The sequence below is a fragment of the Takifugu flavidus genome, chromosome 5 (genome assembly GCF_003711565.1).
Source record: "Takifugu flavidus isolate HTHZ2018 chromosome 5, ASM371156v2, whole genome shotgun sequence".
Classification (NCBI taxonomy): Eukaryota; Metazoa; Chordata; class Actinopteri; order Tetraodontiformes; family Tetraodontidae; genus Takifugu; species Takifugu flavidus.
The window spans coordinates 16,248,190-16,269,031 of NC_079524.1; the positions used below are offsets into that span (position 1 = coordinate 16,248,190).

The 20,842-nt window shown below is 44.4% G+C and overlaps 1 protein-coding gene across 9 annotated transcripts in view; it reads right to left on the reverse strand.

Moving 5' to 3' along the window:
* Positions 1-4,202: 4,202 nt before the first annotated feature.
* The window catches only part of pbx3b (pre-B-cell leukemia homeobox 3b), a 52,536-nt gene continuing 35,896 nt past the window's right edge, over positions 4,203-20,842 (reverse strand). For 2 of the 9 annotated variants that reach the window (XM_057033348.1, XM_057033349.1), the window contains exons 3-11: positions 15,981-16,222; positions 14,944-15,134; positions 13,828-13,963; positions 13,113-13,142; positions 9,586-9,751; positions 8,703-8,780; positions 7,858-7,970; positions 7,146-7,235; positions 4,203-5,666 (exon numbers count right to left, since the gene is read on the reverse strand). In XM_057033348.1, coding sequence (XP_056889328.1) covers positions 5,574-5,666; positions 7,146-7,235; positions 7,858-7,970; positions 8,703-8,780; positions 9,586-9,751; positions 13,113-13,142; positions 13,828-13,963; positions 14,944-15,134; positions 15,981-16,222 — 1,139 coding nt within the window. In that variant the 3' untranslated portion in view covers positions 4,203-5,573. The remainder of the gene's footprint in view (positions 5,667-7,145; positions 7,236-7,857; positions 7,971-8,702; positions 8,781-9,585; positions 9,752-13,112; positions 13,143-13,827; positions 13,964-14,943; positions 15,135-15,980; positions 16,223-20,842) is intronic. The other 7 variants (XM_057033350.1, XM_057033351.1, XM_057033352.1 and 4 more) reach the window with 5 other exon arrangements.

A 20,842-nucleotide genomic window follows, 5' to 3' on the forward strand; every position in this document is an offset into this window, starting at 1 on the left:
AGCCAAGTGAACGAAAGTAATTGTCTGCAGATGGCAAAAAACAAGCTGCAGCTGTTAATACAGTGTGAAACATAAAATATGAAATATAAATGTAGCAGCGAGGGACCGAGAACAAACTGCATTAAACCAAAAAGTTAATGACTTCCCATTACACAACCTAGCCTATAGCAACACTGCAACAGTGATACAAAGATCAGTTGCTTTTCCAGATAATTACTGGAATCAAAGCAGATGCTGGCTGGATTGCACATTTGAAGATATTTTAATTCTTTTTTTTTCTGCTCTGAAATGCATTTAATTCATTTTCAGTGCATCTTCACACCATGTGATGAGCACCAGCACTGACTCAGAGAGGGCTAGACTACCGGTATGCTAAATGAGCTTAACTTAGCATAGATGATCGTAAAAACACAGAGCACAAAAACGTTCTCACTCTTTTAATGCCTTTATTTGTTAAAAATGGAAAAATAGGGTTTATTTTCATGCGCTCATGCAGTGTTAAATAACAGAACTGCTTTATGTCAACTTATCAGAGCTTCCTTTTAGCATAAATGACAACATCGGAAGATTAGCAGGCATGCATGCAGCAGTACGAGGACAGCATATTTTACCCAATTCATATCTATTATTTAATACTGTTACCGCCACACTTTGCAAACATTCAGACTATATTAGTGGCGGTACTAACTAGCCGTATTCACGTTAGCTAAAAAACCCTTTCCAACACAATGTCTTTATTGTACAAGAACTGCAACGGCAGCCTGAATCATCTGCATTTACTCCACCTGACGGGATGGTTTCTGCCTCTTTTTAGCGGCAGTTAAAATGAACTTTGTTCTTGGCTCTCAGTCAGTGTTGGATTGAGTGTTGAGGAAAATTAGACCCATATGGACCCTCCATAAACTTACTGCCATCGCGAAAGAATGATAAAGTATCACTGGTACATTTAAAAGTATGGTCATATCTGAAGTTTTATAGAAAAATAAAACCAAGTGCTAAAGAAACAATGATGAGTTCACTCCTTTATGAGCTACTGGAGAATCAGGCCTGGTGACGCTTCCTCTGTGAACTGGTTACGACCCAGAATAAACTGTGTTTTGCACTTTAAGCGTCGCAAGTTGTCAGATCTTGTAACTGAAGCACAACAGGAGGTCTGTGGGAACACCATTCCCTTCTCCACTGTATGGAATACCTGTCTCACATTCACTCTTTCTGGCATAAAACTACTGTCACAAGCAACTAAACGTGTAAATTCTTCACCCACTCTAGTTAAGCATGGACTTTAATATAAAAATAGCTGACAGTAAAGTCCAGACTGGCTACATACGCGTTTATATGAAGACGGGCATCATATAAAGGTTCCATAAATACTCAACTTTGGTTTAGTCCTGCACACACTGTACATGTGAGCAGAAGCGCAGATGGATAAGAAAGTATTAGGCTTTTATTATCACTCCTGTCACGGAACCTGACACGACAGCAGTATGATAAGCTACCACAGGTACAAGGATGAGGCAGCAGATGACCATTAAGCAATCTCCAATGCCAGAAATGGGCAAATGAACTCAAACAGAAAATGAACTTAAGAAGGAGGAAGGATCAAATGTTAATTAACTCCACTGTTTTGAGCTCAAAGGCCACTCAGGACTCATCTCTTAATAGGAGACAGTGCTGGTGAGGAGAAGGTCCATTATGCCCAGTAAATCAAGCCTCTGTAATCCTCTTCCAATCATGTCTCATGAAGCATGATCTCAATGTGAACAGGACACGGCGGCTCCTGTAAAGCTGATTCTCAAGGCCCTGACTGTGAAGGGATCTGATCAAGGATACTATAACATGCAAATAAATAAGTGCCGGTACACACATTTGGAAAAACTTGGACACCACATTCAAAATGGGACTGTGAGCTTTGTTCCTAGAATGCTGTATTTCAACATGTCCTCCTTCAGATTGCTGAGCAACAGCGTTCTAACATGTGAATCTTGGTGTAAGCTGGCACCGACCCCCCAACTGTGATTAGTTGGGGGGGGGTAGTGAGTCAGGCAATAACTGGCAGTTAACCAAACATTGAGGGACGTGGGGAGATGAACTAAGAGAAATAATCCAGGTGTGGTTTCTGTCTCACTCAATGAGGTTTTAATGTGTTATGTCGCTTTCAAAACCTTAAAAAAAAGATCCTCACTAATGAATTTGCATAATTTTTATATTCCATCCGAGACACCATGTCTGTATTAGAATATCAAGGGGCTGTGAACAATGACACGGAAGCTTTACATTAAAGATGCATCTTATATTTAAGCTAATACATCCTCTATCCCCTAATAATATAAACGATGTCATTCTCTAATTTAATTGGCACTAGATATGCTCATATTGCTAATATAGCCAGATTTGCATATTTAATGATGCATGAGGTTCATGGTGAATTTTACTTCGAAAATGTCTCCTTTAATGAACCTTGGAGGAATCTTTAATAAGCATAAGCTCAGAAAGTGTAACTTCTCTAATTGAAAGGCTGTGATGACAATTTTGCTGAGTGCGGAGTTTCAAAGGCAGCAGCGGAGTTTGAAAACGTTTCTGTTTGTAAAGGTAGAATGAGCAAATAGATCTGAATTAAAATAGTGGAGGAGAGCCGTCAGGGCTGGACCTCAACCTCCGAGGAGAGGGGAAGATGTGTGGAGCCTTTTATCAGGAAGGAACACTTGGAGGAGGAAATTCAATGTTGCAAGCAGAATTCTGTCATTATTAATATTTATAGCAAATACAAAAATGGTAAATGAAGTTTTATACACATCTGGTCTCCTGCGAAGCATCTTAACTGTCCTCCATCTTGGTTCCATCTCTTTTCTCAGCACAATGTCTGTTTCTTGCCATGCACAAGGTTGCCATGGTGTTTGAGACACAGCAACCCTGGACCAGAGCGCAGGAGTAAGGCAGGAATGAAGAAGCTGCCAGGAAAATGGGGATAAATGGACGTCAATCTCCATGTGGAATTGCTAGCCAATGATCCATTAAGGCAGCCTTTCCACAACAGACAGACAGAATAGCCTGAATTAGAAGTGGCTGACATTTCAGTTAATTGCACTAACCATGTCGACCCACAGGAGCTGCAGAGCAGGTTTATGTCTGCTCCTCCAAGCACCAGAAACGGGAGCGACGACCTTGAAGAGCCACATTTTAAACGTATGGCTCAGTTCTAACGTCGTCCGAGTGACAGTTAACACACGATTGTGTAATACGATGCTCTCAAGTGCCTTGCTACGCAGTGGGGGGGGGGCAAAATATCTGGAGTATGAGCAGAAACTCATAAAGCTGTCTGGCCGTCTGCCTCCGTTGTGGTTCTGGAGATGAGTCTATCAACCAGACCTGAACTTAGAGTCCAGGTATGATGTGATCCAGTCTGGAGGAGGAGGGCGTCCAAACATCTGAGGCGAATGTGGACTGGAGAAGTGGTCGTGCTGAGGCTCCCCAAGTCCGTTTTGAGAAGGGAGCTGCCCTCAGCTTGAAACCACCTTCGCTCTTCCTCGACCCCCTGAGGAGCAACGGAGGGAAATTCTTTCTTCTAATTCAGGGGTCCCCAAACTTTTTCCTGTGAGGGCCACATAACTTTTCTCTTCTCTCAGGGCTCAGTTTGTAACAGAAAAAGTGTGAGGATTGCAGGGGTGCCTAAATGTAAAAATTTATTGTTTTCAAGAAAGCACAATCCAATAACCCTTTCTGGATTCTTCACAAAAAAAGCCAGGAAATAAATAACACTATTTATGAAATAAATAATAACCAAATAACCCTCTCTGGTTTCTTTACATAAAAAAAGTCAATGGAACATAAAGTTTCTGTTGTGCCGTGCACAATCTTAACAGGTCCAAGTTCAGCTTAGTTGTCAGAGTAGAATCTCTTACTTAAATGACTTATATGAGCAGTCTCTAAAGTCCAACTATATTATCAAATACAAATACACATATATGAAAAAAACCCAAAATGCTTTCTGGTATTGTTCAGGGGGCCGGACCAAATGTGGAGGCGGGCCGTATCCGGCCCACAGGCCATAGTTTGGGGGCCACTGTTCTAATTGGACTTGACAGAAACTGCCCCCCCGTCTTTGAGTGTTCCATAATATGGTCATCAGTAGTTTAGTGGTCTTGACCTGCACACCAGCAGGTCTGTGGAGCTTCTGCAGGATGAAAGAAGCGCACACGCCGGCGTCATGAAAGCAAAAGGTTTATTCATGTTTGAAATTACACAACTACCACTAGGAAGACTTCTCAGTCCAGGGTGTAGTCTGGTTAGAAAGTAACACTAAACATCTTTAATACGTTAGAATCACTGCCACAAATCATTTGTTATGACTTCTCAGATTCAGAATCACATACAATAGAAAAAAGAGAAAGACGCTTTTGAACCCTGTTGAACAGAGCCGAAGATGTACAGTTCAGAATACTGAAACCTCTATGCATTACAGTTTCCATGGTGATTTTTTTGATTTTTTTCCTTTTATTCATGATTTAGTAACAAGATGAGCAACATTCAAAATGCTTTTTTTTCTTTCTTTTCTTTTTTCCCCCCAGTATTTACAACAGTTTTACTGTTAGGTTAATTTATCAACAATGGTCATCGCCCCCCCACCCCCACCGCATAAAATCCAAAAGCAAACAACCCCACACCCCCCCACCCTCCTTTACTCATGGTATTAATATTGTTCTGGTGTTTTTAATCATTTTAGTTGCAGTACAGCAACGTCATTTTATAAAAGATTAGAATATACATTAGATTACATAGAGAATGAAAAGTTTACAATGTTTAAAGATGTCATCAAAGTAAACTACATTAAAACATGAAATGAGGAGGAAACGATGACACGATGGTGTTGGTTTTGTTTAGAGGTAGTAAGTGAGCACTCTAAGCTACAGGAAGGTCGGGAGTTATTGGTTTGTATGGATCTGAATGATGCAATAAAGCCGCGATCGGACAGATCTATAATCAAGCTGTATCATAAATGACTTTTCATGAATACTGTGGCCATTCATCAGGATCCGTTAATGAGAAATATGGAATTTTTAAAAAATGAAGAGTTTACATACGGTATGTACACACTGAACAAAGAAATTCTGAAGGATGGAATGTTGTCATTTAAAGTCAAGCAATCAATTATTCCTGTATGTTCCAGATTTTTAGGTTGTTTCCGTCGACGTTTGCAGCTGTAAGGCAAAATTGGAATCTTGATGGCAACTAACTCTCTGTGGATAACGCCGGTGTTTTACTTAGCTTAACGTGTGAAACGGAGACCAATTATCAAAGTGGGAAGCAGCAATTAAATCCACATTCAAACCAATATCCAAGTCATACTGTACTTAAAATCCAGATGGTCTGTTTAATGTTTGGGTGTGCTAACCCCTACAACAAACACGTGTTTAATAAAGATTTGTGACGACAGAAACGATGCTGCCTGCGGCGGGGTCAGAGGAAAAGCTCGTGGAAGTTTTCTCCACGTGTTTTTTTTAATGCTGTTGTGATGTTTGTCTTCTAATGGAAAACGTCCATGTCTGCGGTGTGGCTGATGATGCATTAAGAACGGATCAGTTCGAGGTATCGGAGTGCACACTTTCTGGCCCTTCTGTTGGCAATATTACTGAAGATGGAGTCGTTGCATCCTGCCATCCGCCATTACCCTGGAACAGAAACAGGAAGAGGGTCAGTCACTTTAAAGGGGGAAAGAGGTGGAGTCGAGCACGGCGTGTGTCCAGAACACACCTGTGACATTACAACAAACTATAAAAGCAGATAAATGAAGATAAGACATCGCTGCTCTGACGTTAGCCTACTGCTGCGTTTTAGCACAGCACAAATTTGCAGTGAGTCCTGACCAATGGCGGCGCTGCCTGAAATCAGTGTCTAAGCAGATTTCTGCTACGGCCGACAGCTTGTCGCTACATATTCTGCTGTCAGTCAGGAAGAGGGAGGGCTCGTGCCGGGCGAGGTGAGGGAGCTGAGTGGAAGTGACAAGGCCGGGCCTCTCGCAGAGAGAGCCAGTCTTAGCCAGTCTGACTCTGCTTTGCTCCAGGCGTGACCTAGCCTTTACTGGATCCGTCTACGTCATCACAAACAAAGCTAAAGGTTAGGCTATGCTAATATCTCCATAATGCATTTTTATGGCTGCGGCTGCTGCCGCTGATGTGGAGTCAGAACAATGCTGCCATTTATGACCAATATTTGGTGATTGTGCCGTTCGTTCCGATTCGGTCTTTTCCTGCACCGCGGTTGTTGAGTGAGGATCACACTAAGCCGGGCTGAGCCGGTAGGCACAGGTTGACACCCTGCACGGAAGTGAGAAACCTTGTGAGAAAGTGAAAAACACTTGATCCTGGTTGGAGTTGACGTGTCTTAAGAGCTTACAGCCATGCGGCTTCAGCAAAAACTGTTCAAAGCTGAAAAGGACCTTTCTGGTTTCCTTTCATGTGTAAAAAATCTTTACAAATCTTTTTTTTTTGTGATAAATAAATCATAAATATTTCATCCTTTTCTCATGCATATATAATATTCTGTCTATCTAGACTTTGATGCAGGATGTATTAGAGATGCAATCCAAAAACGTAATAAATTTGAAGTTTTACTTGTGCAACTAAGTGGCTTATCTGCATTCTCATATATTGCGTAACTCTTAAATTTAGTCACAGGGATTTTTATTTTATAAATCTGCCTTTAAATGACATCTCACTCTACTGGATTCCAAGCTTTTTAAAAGCTTTAGCTTTAGATAACATTAAATATAATTCTTAAAATGCATTTTTCCTGTAGGCACAACATCACCCAGCAAAAACACCAAAACTGTCACTTTGAGAGAGAGAAAGGCTCTCTCATCTTCTCGTCAATTAAATTAATCTTTACTCCATCAGCTTCAGATAATCGACCGCTTTTCCAAAAAGGCGCCTTATCAAAGGAGATGGAATTCATATCTGGGAAAAAGCTGCCGGCAGTCACGTGTTCACACCTTATCGCCGTGATATGGATGTGGAAGACTCAGTGAAGCGTTTCAAAACAGTAACTTTTTCATTATTATTATTTTAAAAGTCGGATTTCGTGAGTAATTAAAGGGTTTCCTCGGTAAATGAGCGACAGCTTGGCATTCCGTCTCTGTCTCGGCTACTTACATTCAAGCTGTGGGGACTGTACATGGCGTTCCCCCCGAGAGCATCATTGTATCCTGCCGTCTGACTGATAACATGGCGCATGGTATCCACCTGATGGGACAGACAAGGTGGACAAGCTGGTCAGCAGAGTGTCTGAGAACGGAATGACACTGACTGCAAACATGCTTAGCGAAGCGACAGATGCTGACTGGTGTGCATTTACCTACAGGCTCTATGGGATAACAGGAGTGATGGTAATGTAGTGGGTATTCTATGGCTGCTGAGCATTAGCTTTGATTTCTGAGGTTTTTTTGGTGTGTGTGTGTGTTGTGTGACTACGTTACGCAACTTATAAAATGGAGGACAACAAGACACAATAACAAGATGAGACAGCAATATTGGAATACAGGAAAAAAGGGGAGAACAACATACCCCCAAAAAAAACAAAAAACCCTAATACCAACCCAAGAGTTCAAGTCAAAGCCAAATGCATTCACATAAGTTGAAATGTTTGGAATTTGAGCCAATAACCTTGCCTGAAAGCAGTGGGGTCGGATGTATTTTGGCAGGCAAAACGTTCCACCCACAGCAAAACATTCAATTGAAGGTCAGATGGAGCTGACTTTTTGGTGCTTGAGACGGCACTGTGGATGTTTGAGTCCAGCACACAGGCAAGACACGGACAGCCCTCTGCACTGCGTTATCAGGAACCGTCCCTGGTTGGTGGTCCTACCTGTGACTGTACATTGGCTCCGACTTGTGCCCCTTGGTAAGAATCCCCATTCAGACTCTGCATGCTCAAGAACATGTCCCCAGAGTTTGGGAGGTTATAAGAACCTGAAGAACCTGGAAAGGGAGGATGTAAGCAGCTGAATACACTAGAAGGCTATAAAGGAGCACATACACACACATACACACGAGAAGAACAGCCCCTCCAGAATTTCACATTATAGAAATGTATTTGTGTCACGGCACTTTTAAAACAGCAGCTGTGTGTCAGGGTGACATATCGCCACTGTTGCTGCCTTTGGTTGGGGCATTCCTGCATTGGCCCACCATTGTTTACCGCCGTCTCCAGGCGGAAGGCCTCACAACTGTCCCCCAACGTGGGATGAGCGCGTCACACGCAGCGGCTTCGTCACAGCCGCAAACAAGGAAGCGGCTTGACTGACGTATGGCTCCGCATTATGCGCTGCTCTTACTGATAAAACTCAGCGTGATCGCTGCGATTCGCCGAAATTTGTAGAATGTGACGATCCCAGAGGGACTGGATGTGGATGACACACACACACACACACACATCTGCATACACACATCCGACCCAGGCGGAGGGATACACCGAAGGACTCCCATGAAAGCAAGCAAGGGTGAAGGAAGGAAAGAGGATCTTTTCACAAATGCGGTTGATATAAATGAAATGAGAAGCACATGACACGTGGGGGGTGGGGTGGGGGGGCGGGGGTGGCACTTAAGCTCCCAGTCGTTCCACATCACCTACTTCCAATCTAACGTTGGCGTGAGGGTAACACATGGTGTGATGACAAAAGGACAATAAGAAGCTTATGAAAAGAGCAGTACCAGTAAACATGTTGGTTAAAAGAGTGTTTTTGCTCTCTGCAGAATCCAGCTGATACTCTTCATCTTTCATCTGGAATCCTGGGTGCAAGAAAAAGGGACCACTTCATAAGCTCGCCACATCCCAACGCAGCTCGACCAAGTCCAGTAAGCCAACTAAACATGCTTTATTGAGGCTCAGGGCCTTTTAAAACAAGATATTTACCATAGGGCTGATCAATGAAGCTCCATCTAGTGTGTGTCACAGTGCAAAGATCATTGGGAAGACATCTTCATCATTTAAGAAACTCAAATCTGCTGATATAAATAGTGTTTTCACCTCTGCTCTGTATGGATCTGGCCCAATACTTTGTCCATTACTATTGGAAAGTACCGAATTCAAACGCTCTGATGAAACATTGTGATGTTTATCGCTGCTAAGATTTATTAAGGACTTCTGTAGAAAAATAGGAAATGTGTTATATTGTGATATAACCACTTGAATGTCTGTTATCAGTATAATTCAAGGGCCTAATCTGGATATTATTTCTGATTCACTACTGTTAATTAAGATTCCCCCACTAATTATTCAGAAAAGCAACTATTCAGAGCGCCTACGTACCCTTACGATCCAAATGACAGGAAGTTGACAGAAAGACATGGAAAAACAACTCCCATGACATCCTTCGATGATTCTTATTCCATTTTAGCGAAAAATACATATGTTTTCGGTTCACAAGTCAGGAACGCTCTTTTATGCATGAGTTTGCTCGGCATCAACTGTCTTACGACAGGAGACACTGTGATCCCAGAGCTGGGAGCACAGCCTGTCGCTCCGACAGTGCGGGAGAGAACAAGGCAGCGGAAAAGGGCACACTTTGTCTTTGTATCTAAAAGCGGTGCCTACCGGAGTTAGGTGTGGTCGGGGAGTTCGCCTGGCTGTTCTGCGCTGCCACGGCTGCAGCTTGCGCTGCATTGACGGCGGTCTTGGCGGCGTACAGGTTGGCCTCCTCCTGAAACTTGCCGATATTTTTCTTGTATCGGATGCGCTTGTTGCCGAACCAGTTGGATACCTGTGTGAGAGGAGAGCAGAAGAAGGAGGAGGAGCAGAGGAGTCAGACATCAAGCAACCACAGCAGCGTGCACCGAGCAGTGGGATTGTTTCAAGATGTCATGTTTAGGTCCATCAAGTACCAAATTCCCAGCCCCTGCAGTAATGTCCGCCGGGTACACAACCTAATTAAGCCATAATCAGGAGCCGCTTGTGTCGTCTCATGGATGGGAGCGTGACACGCTCTCGAGCTCCGTCTCCAGACAAAACCAAAACACAAGGGACTCCGTCTGCACTCATGGCAGAGCTGATTGTAAAAGATAGAACTCCCTCTTGAATTTTTAGGAATGTTAATCTTCCACCCACTTACACGCTGACTTCAGAGCAGTGGGTCTGGGTGATTGACACCGGGTCTTTTTAAAGTACAGTTGCTGATATTGAATGTCCCCAATACATTTTCCTGCAAGTGAATGGACCTGAGTATTGCCAGCACAAGACAACACGAGTTGAATGTGTTTCATTGTGGATCACAAAAGAACCCCCCCCCCCCCCGGCTTCTTCTTCAAATTCTAAAAAACAATCTGCAAAACGGCGACAATTTCAATAAATGAAGCAATAAATACAGCTCAGTATAAAACCTCTTCATCAGATATGAGATGTGCCTCATATTCAACATTTCACAAAGAAATTGGGCTCAATCTGAGATCAACAATAATAATAATAACAGTAATCGTAACAAAGAATAACCCGCACGTTTCAAGGATGTGCCTAATAGTAAAAGAAACATCTTATCCAGGTAAAAAAGGAGACAACAAACATCAGTGATAAGTTGTGTGAGGGCTGGACCCTGTGTGTGAGCACCGCTGCTGCAATAACCATGGAATAATAATGAGATGATGCCCATTTTTAATGGTTCTATAAATTAGAGTGTCTTGTCGCTGTACTGCTGTTGGCCCCCGCTCCCCCTCTCTGGCCCTAAAGCCCACGGCTGGACCAGCCAAAGAGCAGCTGCCCCTAATGATGCTTTATTTAATTTCCACCCATGTGCTTAAATTTTAATATCCCCCCAGCAGCCCATCGTTTCTGCGATGTAAAAACCGACTGCATTTGCGGGACATCAGATCGCTCCTATCCTGCACGTCTCTGCACCTCTAAATCTTTAATATCTAGGCAATTAAAATTAATGACCATTCAGGTGAGGACCACTGTTGGCAGGGCTTTCTTGACATCAATTGTTTGATGGGTTTACCTAGAGGTTAAACTAACAAGCTAGGTTTAATTGGAAGCAATGAAAGCCCAGGCCATCATCCTTTTTACTTAACCTGCTTACACCAAAGACGATGCAATATTCTGGCAGGTTGGGAGCGCTCGGAGAGTGGCCAACCCCCCCAGAAAAACTGCAGCAAATGTTTTCTAAACCTCATCAGCTTGTTTAATCAGACAAAATGTCCAGGCATGCAGTGTATTTACCCGGCTACATTTATTGAAGTGCCAGCTGGAGTCTGTTTGCCCACAAAGACATATTTGTGTCATTAAGCGACACCAATATGGCAGCAAAGCGCGCGGATCGTTGGGTTCCGGGTTCAAATGCGACCGCTTCCTAAGTTAGCAACGGTGAACGCGTCGATTTTAATCTATTTAATCTTTACGATGAACTCTCTGTGTTAATTGCGTCGCGCCGCTGTGCAACGTTTGAGGCTCGGACACGCCGCTGGCACCAAATCCTCCCATCCCAGCCGCTGGACGTCTCCGGCTCAGTGAACTCTGGCATTAGGGATTCTCCGGGTTCACATAAATATTGAACAAATACACTACGCTGGTGGGCAGAGCACAAACCATGTTACAGAACTAATTCCCTTTTATCTTGTGGCAGGCCATGCATTCAATTGACTCCTATGTGCGGTGAGAACCAGGTTGTGAGATTGAATTACCTGACACCGGCAGCCTCAAAGGCGCCCGTTGTATAATGACCGTGCAGACCCATTGCCTTCAGTGCTGCCCACTGGAGAGGCCCTGGGAGTTGTGGTTAATAATTTAAACTATTTCACCCTATTTCTGGTCAAAACGAGGCAGCCCTTCGTCTACCATCGTGCTGAGTCTGAGGTTAGAGCGGCCTAAACCTTAAACACAGATAGGTGATGCCATTAAATATACATGCTACGCTAATAATGAATGAGGCTTCAAATCAGAGACTCTGGTTTCACTCTGATCTGCGACTGACAAATGGAAACGGTGGTTTAAAATCACAGAGATTATAGAACCCCGGAGTCCTGCACAGGACTTTCTACCGTGCTCTCATCGCCTTGGTAACGTCTGGTAAAATCCCATTTTAAATTTCATTTTCAACATCCCTGTGCCGTCACCGTGATAAAATAAAAATAACACTACGCAGTTATGATAAAGCAAATCGTTATCTTCAGTGGAGGGTGGTTATAGTTTTATGTGCTTCTTTCTTTAGTCTTTTCAGGCATTTTACTCCCAAATAAATAAATAAATGCACTCCAACCCTGCATTGATTTAATTTTAGATGACTTTTCTCTAATCCAGCATTGCATTTCATCAGCAGCCATGCAATAAATGGTGCAGCAGACTGATATTGGTGTCCTATTTACAAGGGATGTTTTTAACTTAATGAACTGTGGGCGCGCTCTCAACTGAGTCTGCGGAAAAAAGTTTCGGGCTTCGTGAAAAATGACTTGGCCGAGCCCTCAGAAAGTCCCGAGACACGGTGACAGATAACAAACTTACCATGCACTTAGCTGTCTGCCAAGCCCCTGACTTGGTTATTCACTTAAAACAGACTAAATCACCAAGAATAAGTCAATAAGAATGTCTACTGCGACCTCTGTGTGTCAAGAAGCCTGCCACTAATGGAGCCTGAGATGAGCTCAAGTGCATTTTTAAAAGCCCTCTAATTTCTGTGCGGCCTGATTTGTTCCCATGAGAGTCAGTGTAGAGAACCTGTTTTAATCATGAGGCAAAAGCAGACATTCAAGGCACTCTAGCAAACAGAATATATATATATATATAATATATATAATGTGGTAAACAATAGTCAAAAGTTCATAACACATTTGTACACACATAATATGGTGACATGGGTGTAATTTACAAATATGAATTATAAGTATCTGCTGTGTAACTCAGGGGTGGGATGTAAATGTTGACGGGTACACCTCTCATCTGTTTTTTTTTTTTCTTTTTAATATATATACATGTAAATATATATATATAACACTGCAACTCATCATAGCATTAGTGTTGTGATCCATCCAGCAGTGTAAGGGAGGGAGGGTCTGTGTAGTGGAATCACATCACTGTGAGGCTTAATATTACATACAAAAACAATGGAAGACAGTGGATCAGGAGAAGTCATGACATACCTGTGATACTGTGATGGTGCTTCCCACCCCCTGAAGGCAAAAAAGAATGGGCTTTTACAGTATCTGACTCTGCATGACTACACCCCTCCACACCCCCTCCCCGCACAGAAGAAAAAAACACTGTAGATTATTGTATAGATTCATGTGGTGTCTCAAGAGGACAGCCATAGAACAATAGAGTATCAGAAACCATCTAGTCACAGTGATAGCAGACAACAGAGATGTGGGGGTTAGGTGTGAGAGATATTGCCTTCAGTTTACCCAGAAAAGTGTCTTTTCTATATCATAAGTGTGACGGTTAGTTCTCTCGATGAGCAGAACTATCACCCTGTCTTTCTGAAGCACCGAGTTTTAACTAGTTGGGGGGTTTTTTGGGGGTTTTTTTTTGCAGTAATGGATGACGCCATTTGTCTCTCCAGCTGATGACCTAGGTGCAACTGGGAGAGGACACATGGTGGATGGGAATGTGCTGGCAAAATGGCAGGGGACCACAAGGAAGGACAGCGTGGTGCTTTTGATTGAGGCCAAAATGATGTACGTACACCTCCTCCTGTCCCTGTGGCCCCGCTCTGACTGACTGGGACCGGTGTTGACTGAAGCCTCATTAGGCAGCCACAATGTCAAGGTTAGCTAAGGACATTGGGTTTTGGCGGTGTGACCTATACTAAAGAGCCCTCGTGTACCCACCAGGTACTGTTAGATGAACATTACCCACCTGGGAAACTGTGATGCTGCATTTCTTAGCCAGCTCCTCTTTAGCCTCCTCACTGGGATACGGGTTGCTGAGGTGCGAGTAGAAATACTCGTTCAAAATTTCTGTCGCCTGCTTGCTGAAGTTTCTCCTTTTTCGCCTGATTGAGGAGGAAAAACAGGAGAAAGACAGAGCAGGCCTATTAATGGCAGACCGGCATTAGCGCGTCCATTTGGAGAGCGCGAATCGCACAATCAATCTCACACATAAAGGGTTCAAATAATGAGGGATAGGCTCCGAGAGGCTTTGGGTGCAGGATTCTGTGTACGGCCGTGAATCCTGTCAGCGCACACAAGACCAGACTTTATCTAGTACACTAACAAGCCCACACACACACACACACACACACGCATGCACACACAATGCTAAATGTGGTCTGTTAGTCTCCAATCTCCAGTCCAAGCATGTAATGTGTGGTGTTTAGCGTGGTGGATGGTAGGCTTTGTGACGAAGCGCAAAGCCCAGTTGGAGGGAATCTCAGAGCATTATAGAAATCACGGCATGCACAGTTGAGCATCGCTCCTGACGTGCCGCCGCCCCGGGGACCCCCGGGAGAAACAAGCGAACTCTAACTAGCTCTGGACCCCCCACCCGCCCCATGCCTCCCAAGGCCACTACTTATGTTGAGCATTTGCTTGCCTTGTTTACCGCGGCCTTGGAGCGGCAGTGGGCAGAAAATTCGCTTCCACGCGGCTGCTCGGGACAGACTCGCCGCAGTGCCCGGCGCAGCTCCGCGCGGTCCGTGATTAGAGTAATCACAGCACCTGCTGGTGACCTCCCCTCCATCCATTACGCACTACTTCCCCTCCCCATTTTATTTGGCCTTAACTGCTCTCAGGTGCGGGGGGGATAATCTATGGGACACAATCACAGTCATGCATCTCTGACAAGCTCACGCTGCGTCCTGAGCCAGAAAAGTTTGCCAGTTCGTCGATGAAATCCTGATTTCTCTCATTCACAGATATGTAATAGTTCTGTTCCTGTCTAATAGCTTTGCTTCCTGTTATCAATCTGTGGATCGGTGTTGTTGGAGGACCCAAGGAAAGAGCCCGAAGACTCCCTTACACGTCCTACACTCACCTGGCGTCGAGGAATCTGGAGCGCAGGATCATGACGGCCTCGCAGGTGCTCTGCTTCAGCTGCATCTGGATGGAGCTGAACTTGCGGTGGATGATCCCCACCATGCGCTCGATTTCTTTGGGCGAGATGGGCCGCGTGCGGGACTGTTCCCTCAGCAGGTTCATCACGTGAGTGGTGAATTCATTGCAGGCCTGTTTAAATGAAAGAGCAGAGAGCTCAGCGGTGGACCTTTAACCACTCCCCACAAGTAAAGCGTTCAAATAGGATTCATTGTTTTAATATCAATTATTCCCTCACGGTGTTTAAAGTCTTGCTCTATATGTAAACTGGTTTGAAGGCTTGGAAAGAAAATGATTTTCTTTATTTGTCACAGCGATTAGGTCGTCCACGAAGAGCTTTCAGGCATGTGAAATCAAATCAAAGCAAAGCAAATGAGTCCATTACACATTTTTGCTTCGACATAACAGGTGAAGTCATTTTAGAACATGTAGATTTAACAATGCGCTGAAGTCTTAATGGAGACTGAATTTACACAGCCTCATGTTAAACCACTACTTCATACATGATGAATTAGAATCACTCATTTGCACGGAGCACACTTTGGCTCATTATGCTAAATAAAATTTGTTAAGTATTTACATTTAGATAATTAAAACCTGGAAACGCTCTGAAGAAAGATGCATTTACTCCATGCAGAGTGCTTTGTAGCCACATCCTCTTTCATAGAGTGCCCAGTAAATTAGTCTAATTTACCTTCCTGGCTTTACTGAAGCGCCACTCTTACACTGACTGTTTCACCCATAATGCTCTCATGTTTGATGAGAAGCTCAAGCATTGGTTCATTCAGAGCAGATGTCGCTCCTCCACGACATAGTTAATAACTACAATGCTAATATTAGCACGCAGACCCTGGTTTAGGATGAACTGTGTAAAGAGGAGATCCAGATTGGAGCCCAGATCTGTTTCCCAATTTGTACAAATCTCAAAAGACTGTGTGTGCGTGTGTGTGTGTAAGTATTAGAGGACTGCCCATTTACCTGCTCATATTTCTCCAGCTCTGTGTGGTAGATCTGTCTGATCTGGGTGAGTTTGGCTCTGTAGTCAGAATGTTCGATGGAGTTGTCTGCGGTCCCGCCCGAGGCCACCGCCGCAGCTGCAGCAGCTGCAGATCCGCCGCCTTTCTCTGGCCCGGCCACGCCCTCGGCCAGCAGCATGTTGTCCAGGCGCATGAGCTGGGGGTCTGGAGGATCCTCCTCCTGGGCACCACGAATGCTGAGACCTGCAGCAACAGCAAAACAAAGAGGACAAAGGGTCAGCAAGTGGTCTCCGAGAGCAAGACGTCACAATGCAGAACAGAACCAGATCAAAGCATCTCCACGGTCTCTTGCATCCGCAGGTATGAACCGGCTGCCTCCCCTTTACGAACCGTGTCGCTGTCGCCCAAGTCTCTGGCTGCTCTCTTTTATTTACACACGGCTCTGCACACTGTGTGTACAGAGCGGCTGACATGACAGCAACATCCATAAAGTGACAAATGCTCAGTGGTGAAGTGGCACTTGTACTCTGAGAAAGGATGCTAAACAGAAAAGTCTACCTGCAGAAAGCATCTGCCCAGCAGCCAACAAAACCCGCTGCATTATTTTACTTGCGGGTGACTTTTAAAACAAACACACCACTTATTTCCACCAGTCAGTCTGCGGATCCGAATATCAACAGCGTGCGTGCGCGACTTAAAAGCCCAGCAGTGCGACAGCGGGCGCTGCAGCGAGGTAGACAAAAGAAGCTAATGGTCAGAGCAGCACTTGTGAGCGATCCACGGAGAAAGACGCGCCTGGATGGGCAGTAAATACTGAGTGGCTACTTGAACATTATGATTACCAGAGTTGTTTCGATTCAATAATCCCACAATTCAGGGATTTTTAACAGCTCATTACAGCTTCATTAAGATATGGTCAGCCTCTGGATTCTAAATAAGAAGATTAGCGGCTCCATTGTGTCAGGCAGGAGGCGTGCAATCAGAGAAGGCCCTTTTAGCGGCCTGCCACTGAGTGACCCTGCACAGTCAATGCTAGGGAGCAAACAGCAAGTTCAAAAACAAAGAGAGGAAACCCGCTAAACGCACCATGATGGAGGCACCCCACCGATGTCGTCGGAGATTTCTACAGCCTCACGCGCGCAGAGATAAATTTGCCTCTATTTCCAGAAGGACTGGCTTGCGGTGGTTATGGTGTAATGGTGTGAGAGGACTGGATGAATGTGGCTATTTGTGTTGGAAACACTGAGACGCTGGACGTTTCTCCATCAGGCTTCACGGAGCCAAGCCATCCATGTGGACAACACGCTGCTGCTCCAGTAAACCTCACCCTCATCATCTCCGCCCGGACCTCCTGGTCCCGACAGGCTCAACTTGTTTCTCCCCTACGCACGTTTTTATGTGGTGTAAAGCGAAATAATGGGGTGGGATTTATGTCGCCGCATTGGAGCTAGACATTTTCACATGATGATAAAAATAAATATATAACGCTGCTGTATTTGTGACCTCATGGGGGGAAACGGTGGCTAAAAAAGGAAAGAACCAGTTCATTTTTAAGCGTTCTGGTTTCTGAATCGCTGGTTTATGGACGTTTTAACATGCTGTTTTTGTATTGTCGCTATTTTCCGTCAAGTCATGTAAGAAATTGAGGGTTTATTAATCATTACGTGGATCGGCAGATTGATAAATAATGAGAATAATCACTACAGGAAAGCCTGTTGGAAGGCTATTTTTCAAACTGAAAGCATCGTGACAGCATGAAATTGAGTTACCAAGAGAATAATCATAATGCTTGATAGACATTGAGGCTTTGCATCGATTCATCTTAGTTCAAATATCAACCATCTCGTCGGTGCGTCGGCCACCGCTGCTCCAATCTCTATTGTTCTGTTTACTCGCTAGTGGTAAGTAGGTAGGCATGTTTCCCACGTCAGGTATATTAAATATAAGTCTGGGGACATAGCGCGCCTTTCCACAACGAACCCCAGTTGTCACTTCCACTCCACTCCCCCAGTATCTACGGGGAAATGCAACTGGGGGAATTTACAGGGCTTTTCAGCTAAATGGGCATAAATCACCAGTTTCATTCAAACTGAATAATCACAGGCCATAAACTGCCACTACACTCTTACCATATATTACCTTAAAGTTCCTGCGCACAATAACGCGGCCGTTAACGGCAAAGGAAATACAGAGCGAGACACGGGAAAGTGACACGTAATCCTGTTAGCCCGCTGACATGTGGAGTGGCCGTGACACTTTTATCATACGTGCCCATTTCTATTTGGGAAATCAGTGGGATAAAAATGATTACTGGGCTGCCCCGAGATATGTGCAGCCCTACAGGAGTCCACCAGGGTGCATTTGTGCCACAGCGGCTACAGCCGGCCATTCATAACGCGTTGGGAGGCGTGACGGCTCAAGCCCGTAAACTGTAAAATGAAATTTAAAAAAAGACAAGCGTAAATAAGAAAGGATAGCTGACAGAAACCAAACTATTTAATTAACAGCTTTATCTGGGTAGCATTTATTGGGAGGGTTCCCCGTCTGCGCTCAGAATCATCACACAACTCCCACAAAATAGGCTCCAGCCAAGATAATATCTTTAATTTGCTGTGCGGTTGACAAATCTGTGTAGCAACTCCGCAAAGCCACAGTCGCATGCTAGCAGCTCAAATCCTTATCCTGTTTTTGTCTGATGATACGGGTATTAAAACAAGTTTGGGCGGCCGAGTTTAGCTCTAATCCACCTCCACAGTCAAAGCGGGATTATTCTCAGCGCAGAAGAGAAAACGGGAGACGTGTCACCTTGGTGGGAGCAGCGTAAATATAAGAATGAGGAGATCCAAACGAGGACGACGCTGGTTCGATTAATTACAAGACAGCAATGTGTGAGGGAGGGGAAGACAACAGATGTAAAATTCCAACTTTCATGCAACATCTGCCTCATTTGTCCTTTAATAACACAGGTGGAGGAGCGGAGGAAAGAGCACTCGGCCACATGATTGTCCCTCATTTCTCCTGCGTGAGGCCGATAAAAGCAGATGCTGCGATTACTCCATCCCTATCAGTCAGAGGGAGCTCTCTTTTTTTTTTTTGCACAGGTTTCAGTGGCGCTATCAGACGCGAGGAAGCAACAAATTTGACAGATAAAGACAATACAGCCCCTTTTCTCTCATATAGTCTCTCCTGTTCTCTGTTTATAATCATTTCCGGTCCTGGGCTGTTGTCTCGTACATCATCGCCTGCTTGAAGCCCTGACAGTGATCTGAGCACTGCCTCGGGCCTGCTCTCTTTTCTCCCCGTGCCTCCCCCCTCCTGCCCTCTTTATTCTGTGGGCTTTGCTGACCTTTGGCCCTCTGCTTGTTTACTCTCATCACTGAAGTGTGAGCAGGAGAGCCATAAAGCCAGAGCCCTGCTGGGTTAATGTGGCCTGCAGAACAGGGAAGGGGCTTCACTGCTGCGCTAACGCTGCTGTCAGACAGTAGAAGAGAAAAGCTCTTAAAGACAAAACTGGGTTGTTGCTTTTTTTTTGCAGTTATAGAATATAAACACATCGCAATTGCGGAAAACTGAGAAGAGCTTTGTAATTTTACAAATGGAACATTTGTTTTGGGGTCAAGTCAACGTATCCCTGTGAATTTGGCTAAAACCTGCATTTACCTGCGGGTTTTTCCAGCCAGTTTAGCATCTGCCGTCCGTCAGTCTTTGTCGAGCATCTTGTGATGCAGTTTGAAATCCTGAATCGTCTCAGCTAAGATCCTTTGATCGATGGCGACACAATAAAGAGGACTAAAAGGAATTGATGCCGTTGATAGTCCTTGAAGAACGTCCAGAGACGTGTGGACAATCTTCGCGCTTCCATTCAGCGACCAGCGACAGCAGCATTCTTGCGTTAACATTCTAGAATTTGATTTGGTTGAGTAATTCCCGTTGACCTGAGTAGAATGTCTCTACAATCCCAGTTCCCTTTGCTGACCAGTGCCTCCGGTGCACAGCCACGTATTGACACTCTGTTCATCTAATTGCATTGATCCGCAAAGGTCTCCCAAAGCTAACTGATCGAAACAGAATTTATTTCCTGCCGATAGCCGCAAAGGTCGTCTCTCTTATACACGTGAGGTAGATGTTGCAGTGAAACAAGAAAAGCAGGAAAGAAGCCACGGCGGAGAGCCTTAGCCTGTTACCGAAGCTCATCCGAGGTGAGCTTTAACTCCGGATCTATAGCTTCTAATCCACCATGTTATTGTAGCCCACTGCCAAAGCGATCCCCCAGAGAATACGGAGGCCTCAGAGGATCCATTTCACAAAGAGGCTGGCGCACTGCAGCCGCGCTCCACAGCTCCTCGGAGTTCATATCGCCTCCTTTTGTCGCGGCGCCCAGATCAGTGACTTTCAGCTCCAGAGGCAGGGAGCGAGATCAAATTACCATTGGAAATCCTTTGTTCTGACAAATGAAACATAAGGATCCTCTTTCATCGCTGCTCTTTTAAGCTTGGCCTAAATCCACACGGCACAAAAAAAAAAAAAATCTAAGAGAATGCCTGCGGGTGTGCTCTAGCATGTACAGTAATTAACAGGCCATTAACACATTAATAGACATTAACTATTCCCAATGTTAATGACAGTGTAATTACCATACCTGATGCCACACTTTGGAGAAGCCAACGCACATTTTCCAGTCACAACGTCAGTCTCCAAACATATTTTTAGCACAATATAAACTTTACAGCTACTTTCACACATTATATTACTAAATTACACAGAACAATACAACAATGAGCTTGTTCTAATTTCAGGCTCCTGGTTTATATTTATTTCTGCTAAACTACAGAACAAAACTAATCTTGTTTCAATACAAACATC